At 39.3% G+C, this 14,472-nt stretch overlaps 3 protein-coding genes across 3 annotated transcripts; all 3 read left to right on the forward strand.

Annotated features, from left to right (window-relative positions):
* Positions 1–148: 148 nt before the first annotated feature.
* Positions 149–1,079, forward strand: LOC110857121 (zinc finger protein 888-like). The gene is made up of 3 exons (XM_035857825.1): positions 149–335; positions 415–651; positions 747–1,079. Exons 1-3 carry the CDS (start codon positions 303–305, stop codon positions 1,050–1,052), a joined length of 576 nt encoding a protein of 191 aa, XP_035713718.1. The 5' UTR covers positions 149–302; the 3' UTR covers positions 1,053–1,079.
* Positions 1,080–1,556: 477 nt separating this feature from the next.
* Positions 1,557–2,857, forward strand: LOC118438076 (zinc finger protein 628-like). Its single transcript, XM_035857824.1, has 3 exons — positions 1,557–1,780; positions 2,065–2,200; positions 2,275–2,857. The coding sequence occupies exons 1-3, from the start codon at positions 1,707–1,709 to the stop codon at positions 2,671–2,673; spliced, it is 609 nt and encodes a 202-aa protein (XP_035713717.1). The 5' UTR covers positions 1,557–1,706; the 3' UTR covers positions 2,674–2,857.
* A 7,770-nt stretch (positions 2,858–10,627) lies between these two features.
* Positions 10,628–11,561, forward strand: LOC110857122 (PR domain zinc finger protein 5-like). The gene is made up of 3 exons (XM_022105726.2): positions 10,628–10,750; positions 10,842–11,075; positions 11,214–11,561. Exons 1-3 carry the CDS (start codon positions 10,628–10,630, stop codon positions 11,541–11,543), a joined length of 687 nt encoding a protein of 228 aa, XP_021961418.1. The 3' UTR covers positions 11,544–11,561.
* Positions 11,562–14,472: the final 2,911 nt, after the last annotated feature.

Raw genomic sequence — 14,472 nt, forward strand, 5'->3', positions numbered from 1 at the left:
ATTTTTCGTCGCAAAAATTTGATCATACATAGTATTCTTTCGCCGAGAATGAGAATCTTGTATCGCATTTCCCCACTGGTTTCATGGTGAGAGCCAGTATTTACCAGTTCTTCCTGACTGAACGAGTAAAAATTTGAAATTTTGCAGTTTTCGTCTAGATTTGAAACTGTAATTTTTGTGTAACTGCACTATTATCAAAATGGATTCAAACCCAGATGATCAGTGGAAATGCATCCAGTGCTCACTGACGTTTAAATACAGGACCCCATTTGACCTTCATTTTCTGAATAAACACAATCCAAATGCCATTAAAGTCCAATGCGAGGCATTGCGAGGTCAGTTGATTTTTAAGACTACTTAAAAATCTACAAATAAATAAATTAATGTCTGTTTGTTTACTATATATTTATTCAGATTTGTGGGAAAATGTTGAAGAATCCTGTCACCTTAGCTGCCCACGTGTCACATATGCACACCAACCGGATCCGACTTTCTTGCAATATTTGCAATGACACGTTTTCGAACCGAGGTCATCTACAGAGACATATGGACACCGTGCACCCCACGAAGGAACAGCCTCGTTTCCCGTGTGGATTTCCTGGTTGTGAAAAATCCTTCAATAGAAAGGATGGTGTTTCGAAGCACGTAAAGGTGGGTTTACTTGCGCCAAAATGTTGTAGTTTAACTATGTCGAGAATGCTTCTTTTGTAAGAAAATAATTGGTAAACAAAATATTTATTTTACAGAGTACACACATGCAAAAGGTTGGCCGAGAAACCTTCAAATGCCAACTTTGTCCGCAGACAAGAACCAGTAGAGAACGCCTTCAGAACCACATCCGACGTGTGCATGAAAACCAGAGGAATTATCCGTGCACATTTTGTGACAAGAGATTCTCCAACTCATACCATTTGAAGCGTCACGTGGAGGTGATACATGCCACGAACAAAGAGCCGATCCATTCCTGCGACAAATGCGGGTACAAGAGTCACTCGAAACACTATTTGACCATGCACGCAAGACGGCACAATGCAGGGAGGCACGGAAGTTAATTTTGTTGGAAGAAATTCATCACTTTTAACGGATTGGTAAAATAATGTGGCAGTACTTTTCATCCATAGCCTTCCTTAAATTTTATATGTAGTTGTCCACACTGCACTGACTTCTCGTGACCGTTCTATTTTAAGTATTAGTTATTCTGACCCAAGGATTAGGGTTTAAGCAACCGTTTTTCTCTCATTTGCATGCCTAGTACATAAGTATGTATACTTTCATGTGTACTGTACTTGGAAAATTCAACCTTTTTCATAACCAGACATCACACATTTCAATCCGCATTGTTCGTCTATTCACTTAACTGTTCATTATACAACGAGGTAATATGTAAGCGTATCTTAGCGCACTAACTAAAACGAATGAACTTTTGTTAACAAATTCAGAAATATATTTGCAGATTAAATTTGTTGTTTTCAAAATCTTGTAAACGTAAATACTTATTTTTACATTCCAAGAAAATTTGACTTAATTAGTCAAATTAGTAATAGTTCCGGCGTAATAGTTCCGTCCGATTTTTTGACCTATTTTTTGACCGCCCTGAAAAGATCGTTATTGCACACGAAATTCGGTGCCACGCCCTGAATGGTATTTATCTCCTTGTCCAACGAGGATACGAATTTCTACGTCAAAGTTGAAGGCTTGAGTCTTTCATGGACTTTAGTTTGGCATCGTACTTCCATACACGTGAACTAATTCCAGAACACGGATTTACGTGCGAAAATTGGTAGGTTACATATCCGGAATTAGTAAATCGCGCATGTACTGACCATAAGCTCAGAATTCTGTTAAGATTGGAACTGAAACTATTTTTATTCAGATTAACCATAGAGTTACATAGTAATTACGTAGTAAACTTTGTTGGCAAGAGTACTTTTTAGGAATTATCGCGTTTCTTTTACCCCATTATTTCCTGGCGAGTGCAAACCTCAAATACTTTTTTGTCATCGCTCTCTCTGAACGAGCCAAAATTTTGCATCCGGAATTGAAATTATTATCTTTTTTATCCAGTTTTACTACAATCGAAATGGATTCAAACCCAGAAAAGAAGTGGAAATGCCTTCATTGCTCATTGGCGTTTAAACGGGAACGGGACTTTAACCGTCATCTCGTGACCCACGACCCTAACGCAAAAGTGAAATGCAAGGTATTTTTTTAATTTAAACGTATTCTAAAATTTGAAATTACAATCTAATCAACAAATCCTCCTCCTTTGTTTAGGATTGTGGGCAGATTTTGAAGAATCCTGTCACCTTGTATCGCCACGTGTCACATATGCACACCAACCGGGTCCGACCCGCTTGTAATATTTGTAACGATACGTTTTTCAACCATTTCCATTTACGGAAACATATTGACAACGTGCACATCAAGAAGGAACGACCTCGTTTCCCGTGTAGATTTCCTGGTTGTGAAAAAACCTACCTGAACAAGAGGTCTCTTTCGGCACATACGAAAACTGACCATGTCGAGAATGCTGTCCGATTCCCGTGCACGCTTTGTGTTAGAGGTATGTATTTACGGATCGTTGTAAGGAAAGACAGAGTGACGACGACTTTTGTGCAAAGTAAAAATAAGAGTGTCAATTTATTACGCAGAGGTTTTTGCTTTTATACATGAATGTACTTAATGCTAAAGGTTTCTACCTGAAAACTAATGTCTGGACAATCTACCTGGAAAAAGGCATGAGCAGGAAATGGCCTCAATTTAAGTAATAAAATCTTGTCCAGTCAAAATTCAAAACATCAAATTCAAAGAAAAGTTATTGCTGGAAAATCATAAAGACATAACAAATTTCCATGACCTAAATAGAACTTTCTAGAATGTCATAAAATTAGACAAAGCATTTTTTATCCTAAAAACTATTTTCAACACCCTTCCTATTTGATGCTTTTGATTTGTCATCTTTTAATCAGAATCACTTTCACTTTCACGTAGCTCGGTTGAAGGGGCGCTTGGTTGTGGTTTGTTTGGGAGTTCTTGTTTTCTTGGTTTAGGTTTAGTTGTCGTCTTGGGTTGAGTCTTCGTCTTCGTCTTTGCATAATGGATTATCATTCCACCAACCAGAGTGATAATGACACAGATGCAGCCAAAAGTTGTCCAGGTCATTGGGTGAGACATGAGATTGGACCCTTCCTCAGTTTTATTACTTCCATCAGTCTCCTCCATGGGGTGCTGCTTGAGGCTGGTCAAGTTAACTCGTGGGCGGAGATGCATATTAGTCCTCATAGCATTTAGGATGTCTGTGGGTTCGACATGGTCCAGATTGGTTTGGCTGCCTGTGTAAGATACATTATTAATTATGAAACTTGCTATGAGTGGCAAGGCAAAGATGAACTCCGGGCAGGGCATCATTCTTCCATCAATGGTAATCTGTGATAACGGTAATAGATATAGTTCATCCCATGGTAAGGCTTCACTTGGATGAAGTTTCTCTCATCTCCTTCTTGAGTCAATTCGCATCTGCCAATGCCAAAGTGTTGATTTTCATTGTCTGTGAGTGGTTTCTCACAGCCTGAGTCGGGAGAGAGGATCAGGTCGTGGCGAGCCTGGTTCTTGAGATTTACAGAGTTTACACATCCATCTTTTCCATTTACAATGATGTGTGTTGGTCCAGTCCAGATTAGGGAGCATGTTTGGTTTTCTTTCCTCATCATCAGTTTGAATTGGTCGACCTCAAGAAGTTGTAAGTTTCTGTCAATTCTCGGCACATCAAATTCCATGTATAAATCTTGCAGATTCTCATGAAAACGACAGTTTCGAGATTTTGCCAAGTTTAATGGGCAGTCGTCTCCACATGGCAGGGTGAGATTAAAGTAGTCCATGAGTCCGGCATGTACTTTCTTCTGCTTCCACTGTCTGCGGGCTTCAATAATTATTTGTTTTGCTAATACCATTCGTGAGGTTATGAAGGATATGGCAAAGTTGGTCGAGGTCTGCTTCATCTTTAGCTCATCAAAGTCTTCGGTGTGCTTTTCAAACTCGTCCACCATCGTGTTAAAATCGGTTTGGAGTTTTCGGACTGCAATATTCGTGATGTTCAGCCTTCCCTCCAATTGTTCAATTAGTTCCGCTTGTTGAGCTTGTGTTGATTTCAAGCCTTCAATCGATACTCTATTTGCTATAGAAAGTCCAAGTGCTACGGCTGAGCCGACAACCACCACAGCAGCAATAATGAGGATTCCAATGACTGTGATGAATCGTTTGGATATGGAGTGAGCAGCATGGTGAGTTGTAACTCCGTAGTCTACTGGGCACATTTCCGCCAATTCCTTGATAAAATGAGTCTTGTAAATTTCCTCACATTTGATTTGGGCGATTCTCGTTATGTCGGTGTGTAAGATTTCACTTGTTAAGAGGGAGCACGGATTGATTAATTTGATTCTGAGATGCACTCTTTCATTTCCAATTGTTACTGGCATATCCGTCTTCCTCCATAAAGTGGGCTCAGCATTCTTGAGTATTATTCCATTCACGGCAGGGCATATGACACACGTCATCATCATTAGTGCGGTGCAATATGCATTGGGAGAAAGGCAGCGAGATTTTGTGTTGATGAATTTCCTTCCCTTCTCGCTGACTTCGGGCTCCTCCTTAGTCTTGAGTTGCAACGCCTTCCCTTGTTTTGCATGCCCTTCCTTGGTCGGAGAAGGAGAGACATTTTGCAAAGAGAGTTGCTCTCTCATCTCAAAATGCTTATTCTTCTGCAATGGTTTGGTAAATCCATCCGCCTTCTGGTCATTTGTTGGTATGTAGGAAACTTGAATCACTTCATTTTGCACAAGATTTCGCACAAAGTGGTATCGGACATCGATGTGCTTGCTTCTTTGATGAAAATCTTGGTGATGTGCTAATTTAATTGCACTCGTATTGTCCACAAACAAGTCCATTGGATGAGAAGAGTTAATCCCCAGTTCTTGCAAAAATGATCGCAACCAAATCGCTTCTTTAGCGGCGGTGGCGAGAGCTATGAATTCGGCTTCTGTGCTCGAGACAGCTACGATGGGTTGCTTTTGAGAGAGCCAAGAAATTGGGGTATTATTCATTAGAAAGACAAAACCAGTGATGCTCTTTCTTGTTATTTTGTCAGTCGCGTAATCTGAATCACAATAGCCTTGAACTGTGATTTCTTCGCATGGTTGAAATTCTAGACCGAGGTGGATTGTTCCGCTTAAATATCGCAAAATATCCTTTGCTGCTTGCCAGTGTGGTTCAGCATAACCACAGCAGAACTGGGAGAGTCGGTTTACTGCGACTGCAATATCTGGTCGTGTGGTGCGAGCAAGAAAAAGAAGTGACCCAATGAGCTCTCGGTAGGGAAGAGTAAGGTCACATTTTTCTGCAATTTCCAACTGTAAGTTCAGAGCCATTGGCACCGTTGCAGGTCGTGATTGAGCCATGTTGAATTTTTCTAGTAGAACTTGAATGGATTTGCCTGAGTGTAGGATGAGAGTTCCTGCTGCCTTGTCCTGAGTGATGCACATCCCCAAAAACTGATTGAGTGGGGGTGTGGTGATTTGAAAAGCAGTTCTGAGATGGTCCAAAACTTGATTTATTACTTCCTTGCTGCTGGAAATAATTAGACCATCATCGACGTAATCCACTAGGAATACAATAGCTGAGAGTTTTTTGCTTATGTAAACCGAAGAATCACTAGTAATTGGGACAAATCCAAGTTTCAATAGGACTTCTTCCAGACGCTTCTTCCACTCGTGCGAGCTTTGTCTTAGTCCGTATAATGCGCGTAGGATGAGCCAGACTTCATCATCATTTCCGTTGTGGAAGGGATGAGGCTGATGCATATAGACTTTTTCTTCCAGGTATGCATTCAAAAATGCAGATTGGACATCGAATGCTTGAATATGTAATCCTTTTGCGATTGCCACAGCTATCATGATTCGGACGCTCTCATAACGAGCTACTGATGCGAATGTTTCATTGAAATCTATTCCATACCGCTGCTTGTAGCCTCTAGCACATAACCGTGCTTTCAGTCGATCAATGGAGTTGTCTGGATGCCTTTTGATTGCATAGACCCACTTGGCATCTAAGGGTCGAACGCCTTCAGGTTTCTTGACAATTTTGAATGTTTTGTTTCTCAGTAAACTTAAAAATTCTTCATTCATTGCAGCCATCCATTCCTTCTTTTGTGGGGAATCCAATGCCTCTTTTAATGATTTGGGTTCCTCTGTGAGAGTAGTATTAAGTGCATAATACTGGAGCCGTGCTGGTGACTTCAGTTTTGTGCGATCTCGTAATGCATGAGAATGTGTAGGCTGCTGTGGGTAAATTTCTTGTGCATCTTCTTGTGGAGCTGGCCCATGTTCTTCTTCTGCTGCTTCTGCTGGTGGTGGTTCTTGCTCATCTTCCTCTTCTGCTGGTGGTGGTGGCGGTGCGTCTGCTTCTCCAGTCTCACCATCATCCTCGTCATCCTCATCTTCAAAATGAACACGGCGTGGGGGTGGAGGACTAAGGGCAGGGAAGGTGGTCTTCTTCTCCAGTAATGCTTCTTCAAATTTGACATCATGCGAGTAGAAAATTTGCTTCTTTGCAGGGTCATAGAGAAGATATCCTTTCTCTTCGGAGTAATATCCCATAAACATGCATTCTCGTGCTTTTTGATCAAGGCAGGTGCGCAATTGTTTAGGGATATGAGCAACACCGGGGCAACCCCAAATTTTAAAATTTGCCAAATTTGGTTTGTGCTGGAGCACTGCTTCACATGGGGTCATTGTCTTGGAGTGGCTATTGAGTAGTCTGTTCTGGATGTAGACAGCACAACCAATGCTTTCACCCCACAGAAATTTAGGGGCATTTGCATGCAACATCATTGTTAGAGCAGCTTCTTTCACCGTTCTGTTTTCTCGTTCAACTGGGCCATTTGATTCCGGCGTGTGGGGGGCGCTTAATTGGTGCATGATCCCCTCGGAGTCCAAGTAGGCATTCATCTCAGCAGAGACGAATTCAAGTGCATTGTCTGTAAATATGACCTTCATTCGGTTTCCAGTTTGAGTTCTCATGAAAGGGACAAAATGCTTCACATTTTCATATGCATCGCTTTTCTTCTTCAGAAAGTAGACTGCTTTGAATCCAGTGACGTAATCTTTCATCAGTAAATAATAGTGGTGGCCTCCTAGAGATTGAACTGGCATTTTTCCACTCTCATCCATGAATATGATTTCTCCAGGTTTGGCATTTGGAAAGCGATCAATGCAAGAAGGGAAAGGCTGACGTGTTGATTTACCAAGTAGGCAAGAATGGCATGCAATTTCTTCCTTTATCTCTTCGTACTTGATTCCATTTACGGCTCCAACCTTCACACTATTCTTAATATTTTTCATATTGCAATGAGCAAGTCTTGAATGCCATGTATGTGCAGTAGTTACGACGTATGCTTGAGCTGGTGGCTGTGTTTCTGGTTCAGATGCATAATCTTCTTCTTCACTAAGTATGAGTTCCGTATTGGGGCGAAAGCGCATGCAGTATAATCCATGCTGTCTAAAAGCTGATGGGCCATCTCCCCCATTATTTCGGAACAGGTTGATATTTTGCTTGTCCACTACTGCATAATATCCCTTTTCCGTTGCTGCTCCAACTGAGAAAAGGTTCATCGCTCCTCTGATGTAGAGAACGTTATTCAGGGTACACGGAATCCATTCTTCTCCTATGTAGGCATCAACAATAACATCTCCTCGTCCCATTGCTTGGGCTGTTGTCTTATCCGTTAACGACACCATGATTGGGTCAGCAAACTCTTTGTAAGTGGTGAACCACTTAATGCTTCCTACAACGTGCTGGTCTGCTCCCGTGTCCGCTATCCATAGCTGGCTGGTCTCTTCACTGGTTTCCAGCGTCATAAACGCGTGAGGAGGATTTCTATCTTGTCTGTGTTGGGTTGACACAGTTCCTCGGTTATCAGTTCGCTGCTGCTGATTTGTATGATGACGTTGCTGCTGCTGCTGATGCTGCTGATTCTGTTGTTTACCATCATTATTGCCATTTTCAGTTTGCATCCTTTTGGGGGCTCTGCATTCAGCCCACCAATGACCTGTGCGGTTACAGTTTCTGCATTTTGTGCGGCGCTTCAGCTCGTCCACTTTGTTTTGTTGACGCTGCTGAGGGAATTTCTTGCTTGTGGCATATGCAACAGCTTTTTGTTCAGATGCGGAATGCTCTGGATTTTTCAGTTTCATCTCCATTTCTTCCATTCTTAGGCGATTAAGTAAGGCATCCATTGTTTGTCCTCCGTCGGTCACGCTGTGCCAAGCCTTTCGGAAAGCGTGGTAACCATCAGGGAGGGCTGAGACAATTTTTGTTACTACTGCACTCTCCTCCATCTTAATGCCAAGCTCGCTAAGTGATCTGGCGAGATCTTCAATTTCAGCGAAAGCGTCTACTGCAGATTCTCCGTCTTTAATTTTGAAATTGTAGAACTTGGTCAACGTGTTCTGCTTATTGAGTTGACTCCCATCAGAATGCAGGGATGCCAATTTCTTCCACATTGCGGCAGCCGTGTCGCAATTGTAGACATGATTTGTTTGTCTCTTATCAAGGAGTGGGACAATGATTGCCATTGCCTTATTGTTCTCCAGCTCCCATTTCTTCAGGGCGGCGGCATCAGTTCCATCCGGTTTTGCAGAGGAACCATCTGTTACGGCCCAAACCTCACTTGCTTCGAGGATGAGTGAGACTTGCAATTTCCATCGCTGGTAATTACCCCCGTCCAGGATAATTACGTGGGAAGTGTCGATTCGTCGTGATGTCATCTTCTCTTCAGTGTGACAAAGCGAAAGCGAATGCGAAAAAGGTTACTTTACCAGATTACAGTAGTGGATGAGTGGGTGAGAGGCCTCTTCTCCGTTTACGGCTGCTTAATGGCTCGACTGGATCAGGTTTCACTCTGCAACTCGACTCGCTATACTGTTTCACTGCACAAAGTTCTCTCACTTTCGTTTTCGATTGCTACTGTTGAGAATGATTCACTGTTCAATGCACTGCGTAAACTTCACAATTTACTTCCTCACGTCTCAACTTCTCGTTCTGTTCAATTTTTCACTTGTGCACTTCTCGTACTGTTCAGTTTTCACGTTCTGTTCAATTTTTCACTTGTGCACTTCTCGTACTGTTCAGTTTTCACGTTCTGTTCAATTTTTCACTGTGCACTTCTCGTACTGTTCAATTTCTTGCAATGCTGGACACTTAACTTGAAGCAATTGCAAGTAGGTTTCGTCTCAATTTTCTCGAAAATTTAGCAATTCTTATCTTCCCCAACCGACACGCTTTGCTACCATGTTAGAGGTATGTATTTACAGATCGTTGTAAGGAAAGACAGAGTGACGACGACTTTTGTGCAAAGTAAAAATAAGAGTGTCAATTTATTACGCAGAGGTTTTTGCTTTTATACATGAATGTACTTAATGCTAAAGGTTTCTACCTGAAAACTAATGTCTGGACAATCTACCTGGAAAAAGGCATGAGCAGGAAATGGCTTCAATTTAAGTAATAAAATCTTGTCCAGTCAAAATTCAAAACATCGAATTCAAAGAAAAGTTATTGCTGGAAAATCATAAAGACATAACAAATTTCCATGACCTAAATAGAACTTTCTAGAATGTCATAAAATTAGACAAAGCATTTTTTATCCTAAAAACTATTTTCAACACTTTGTGACAAAGAATTTAAAACCAGAGGTGGACTTCGACGACACATTCCTTCCCACACGAAAGAAAAGAAGACGTTAAAGTGTACCACTTGTGGGAGGAGTTTCGCCCATAGGGGAAGCCTCAAACGTCACGAGGTACTTATTTTGCAGGAAATCAATTAGTAAACAAAACTTAAATTTATATCAATTTTATAGCGGACACATATTCAAAAGTCTAACGCCACACGGATACGGAGGCCAAGATTTATTCCTGCGACAAATGTGAGTACAAGAGTCATTCGAAAGTCTATTTAGCTCAACATGTGAGACGCAATCATATTGTGAAAAGGTACACGTGTTACTTTTGCAGGAAGCAGTTTGCTACCTTTTATCAATTGGTGAGACACTGTAGTCGTGTTCATACTCGCGAAAAGTAAATTGTGCTTACAATTTTGTTTTCGGTTTACTGTAGTAATTTTCATGTGGAAGCGATGTAAAGAAGTAAAAATGCATAATGCATAGGAATAATTTCCTCCGAGGAAATCTGTTTAATCATTAAACAGATTTCCTCGGAGGAAATTATTCCTATGCATATTTTTATATGATTAAACTTTAATCATATAAAAATGTGTATGGTGTAGAATTAAACAATTCATCTCACATTTCCCAATGATCATTTAACATGAAAGATTTGAAATCAATTTATCAACCATGATGACCTTCACCTTGACTTGTGTAATCTTCAAATATTCATCTAATTTTTCGTCGCAAAAATTTTATCAAATTATTTCGCCGAGACTTTTTAGTTTCCCCCTTGTGAGCCCTAAACTATTTCCTTTCTCAGCGCTTCCTGAACGAGCCAAAATTTTGCAGTTGAGCTCTTGTCCTCTGGAATTGAAATTTTTATCTTTGTGTATTTGTACTATTATCAAGATGGATTCGAACTCAGAAAATAAGTGGAAATGCACCCAGTGCTCCTCGACGTTTAAATGCAAGACCATATTTGACCGTCATATTCTGAATAAACACAACCCAAATGGCAAAGTCGAATGCAAGGTAGTGTTTCTTTTTTTAACTTTTTTAATAAAATCTAATTACAAATCTACTAATTAATAAATAAATCTTCCTTTGTTGACTATTAATTTAGATTTGTGGAAAGATTTTTAAGAATCCTCCCTCCTTATCTGTCCACGTGTCACAGATGCACACCAACCGGATCAGACTCTCTTGCGATATTTGCAACAACACGTTTTCGAACCGGGCAAATTTACAGATGCACATTGATACCATTCACAATTTGGAACGAACTCGTTTCCAAGGTGGATTTCCTGGTTGTGACAAAACCTACCTAAAACAGAAAAGCATGTTGAACCACGAACAGGTGAGTAACTCACCGCACTTTTTGGTAACTTGCGCCAAAGTTACAATTTAACTATCTCAATCTCACATGTCGAGAATGCTTATATATTTTGTACGAAAAAATTAATAAACAAAATATCAATGCGTATTTATTTTACAGAGGATTCACATAAAGGATGACCTAGAAACCCTAAAGTGTCAACTTTGTCAGCACACTTTTGCCAGAAAAGACACCCTGACGAAGCACATTCGGGTTGTTCATGAAAATCAGAGGAATTATCCGTGCACATTTTGTGACAAGAGGTTCTCCCAATCAGAAGAGTTGAAGGCTCACGTGGAGGCAAAACATGTCACGAATAAGGAACTGATTCACTCCTGCGACAAATGCGACTACAAAAGCTACTCGAAAAGATATCTTGCCCAACACGTGAAACGCCACAATGCTCGGACCAATTTTGTGGGAAGAAATTCGTCATCTTTGCCGAATTAGTAAAATACTGTAGCTTCATTTATACGTTGGATAAGTAGAAATTTTGTATACAGTTTTGAATACAGCATTAAATTTGCATTACGATATAAGTACTAGTTTTGAATTATTATCTTTTAATTCCTATTAATTCCTAATTATTCCTAAAACATTCTGGTGTGGAAAATTTATATATTTTCGTGTTACATATCTTCACATACATAATTGCTATTGCATAAACAAATGTTTCAAAATCTAAGGTTACACCTCGTGGGTCACCCTTATGTCGATAACGAATCACGGATTGTGGGAATGGGCTTTAACAGTTTGATGTTCTACCTCGATAGAATTATAATGTTGCGATAGATTATTTAAAAAAGTGATCTTAAGTACGATTGTAGTAAAAAAAAGTTCAAAAAATGCAGCGAATCTAATAAATAAGTACGACTGTAGTTCGTGACGCACATTTCCAGGTATCATGCGTCAACTTTTCCACATTGCACTGACTCCTTGTAATGTTACAAGGAGTCATTTATTTAAAGCAAAGATATTCTTTTATGGCATTGGCTATTTTGATCCACAGGATTGTAATAACTGTTTTATCTTCAGTTGCATTGCACACCTGGTGGCTGTACTTAAAAAAGGCAACCTTTCTCGCACCATGCAACACACCACTCGTGTCATTTACTTCACAGGAATTATTCCTGAGAACTGCCACGACTGAAGTGACCACAATAAAACCAGCTAATTCATAACGCATATTAACATGCTAACTTACTTATTTAACACTTTGTGAACAAACTCGGAGATATATTTGCAGATTAACCTATCCCCGTTTGGACAATTAAATACATACTCACAGAGTCTAGATGGATTTTAACCTAGGAATGAATTGGGAATGCCATGAGTGGTTAGAAATGTTCGAATTTGATACGAATTATGCTCAGCGTCCCGTCATGCATGACCCCGACGCGAATGTGAATCGTGAGGTGAGGAATTATCTTAATTTAGAAGATGGACGGTAATTTTATTTTTACTTATCTTATGTTTTAAATAAGAGACTTTATACACGTAAAGCTTATAGCGGACAGTCTCTTAGAAATTTAAAAATCAATTCATGCATGCGCATTTTATTTGCAGGGGACACACTTGGAGAAATCGAGCCGAGAGATTTTCCAGTGCAAGCTTTGCCCTGCAACTTCCTTCTGGAGATCTAACTTACAACGCCACATCGAAGTTATGCATGGAAATGAGAGGAATTATCCGTGCTCATTTTGTGACAAGAGATTTTCCTCCTCGTCGAATTTGAAGTGCCACGTGGAAGCGAGACACTCCGATTTCAAAAATAATTACCTCTGTGACAAATGCGAGTACAATAGCCACTCGAAGTATAATTTAGCGAAACACGTGAGAATTAAACATACTGCGAATCCTTCTGCGGCATGAAGTTTGGCGAATTTTCCGTCACTACGGGAAAATTCGTACCATGGAACAGTAACATTTAGATAAGTTTTCTTTGGTCCCATGTTGGTATCTTTTTTATTTGTATTTAAAATATTTTCAAGTGAAATTTCTTTTCCTTAAAAGATGTATATCTATGTTTTTATATTGGTTCAAAACTTCAGATTTTTATAATCCCTTGGACAGCACTATGTTACCGGCTGAAGGCAAAACAATTTATTTAGCTCACGACATTCATTACAACATATTTATATATTTTCAACTATTTCATTTGATGACGACCTACTATCAAACTATGTGCGTATATGTTTTCTAACTCTTATTGGTCTCACATATTTCAATACAGTTTTACTTATTGTTATACATGTTTCAAAGTTTTCATACATTGAAATAGTTTTTAATTTTTAGGTTACATATTGCTCGAAAGGTGAATAAACCTTTTAGATGTTTTTTTCAGAGGTACACGTATTTAGTAAATGCTTTGACGTTTTTGTCGTAAATATTATAGATGCATATTTTAGCGATTTTTGGTACATACATACATTCACGGTTACTTCCTAAGTACTTACAGCGTATCAAAATTCGGTGCCCTAAACCTCCTAAAAGAGAAAAAGGGATGACTTCATAATTTCACATCCACATCTACGATCTATTTTTTATGGCAATTCAAAAATCAAAAATCCAGCTGCCAAAGCTTACCTATTTGGGCACCGTCAACTGAACTTCGTGACGTACATTTCCAGGTATCACTATAAACTTTTCCACACTGCACTTTCTACACGACTCCTTGTAACCTTTCTATAAATACTAAATATAGCATATATTTGATTTAAAGCATTGACTATTTTGGTCCAAAGGATTTTCATAAAGGCTTTTCCTTCAGTTGTACCCATTGTGGCTGTAATTTAAAAAATCAACCTTTTCATATATGAAAATATATGATTTCATATATCATTTCATTTGATATATTTCATATATCTTTTCATATATATATGATTTGCTATAGCAGATTTGCTACAATTGGTTTAAACATATAGAGTTTGAATTCATGCATATAAATCTGTTCAATGCATTTGATGGCAATGGGTTGTAACATCCAAACCCAGGCTCGTCTGATTAACGACCTGGATGGGATATCCTTCAAAATAAATCTTTATGAATATTTAATTTACTTCAGTTCTTGGTTGGCCACCAAGAACTCGAAACATTAGCAGAGATAGGACAAGTAGTCCACCTTAAAGATAAGGATGTCTCTGTTACAGGATGTAGCTGAGACATCAGCCAATTAGATTAATTTTGAATGAGGAGAGTATCTCTCCTCATTCATTCTCCAGTAGAGATAAAATTTAGGATTAGTTCAGGTTCATTCCATCTGAACCCACACGATCGTCGTCGCACCCATATTTGATATCTTGTCCACAATTATATAGTTGCATAATATAAAATAAAACATATCATAAAAATCAAAATTTGAAAATTAATTTTTTCCGCA

The sequence above is a fragment of the Folsomia candida genome, unplaced genomic scaffold (genome assembly GCF_002217175.1).
Source record: "Folsomia candida strain VU population unplaced genomic scaffold, ASM221717v1 Fcan01_Sc018, whole genome shotgun sequence".
In the NCBI taxonomy this organism is placed as follows: Eukaryota; Metazoa; Arthropoda; class Collembola; order Entomobryomorpha; family Isotomidae; genus Folsomia; species Folsomia candida.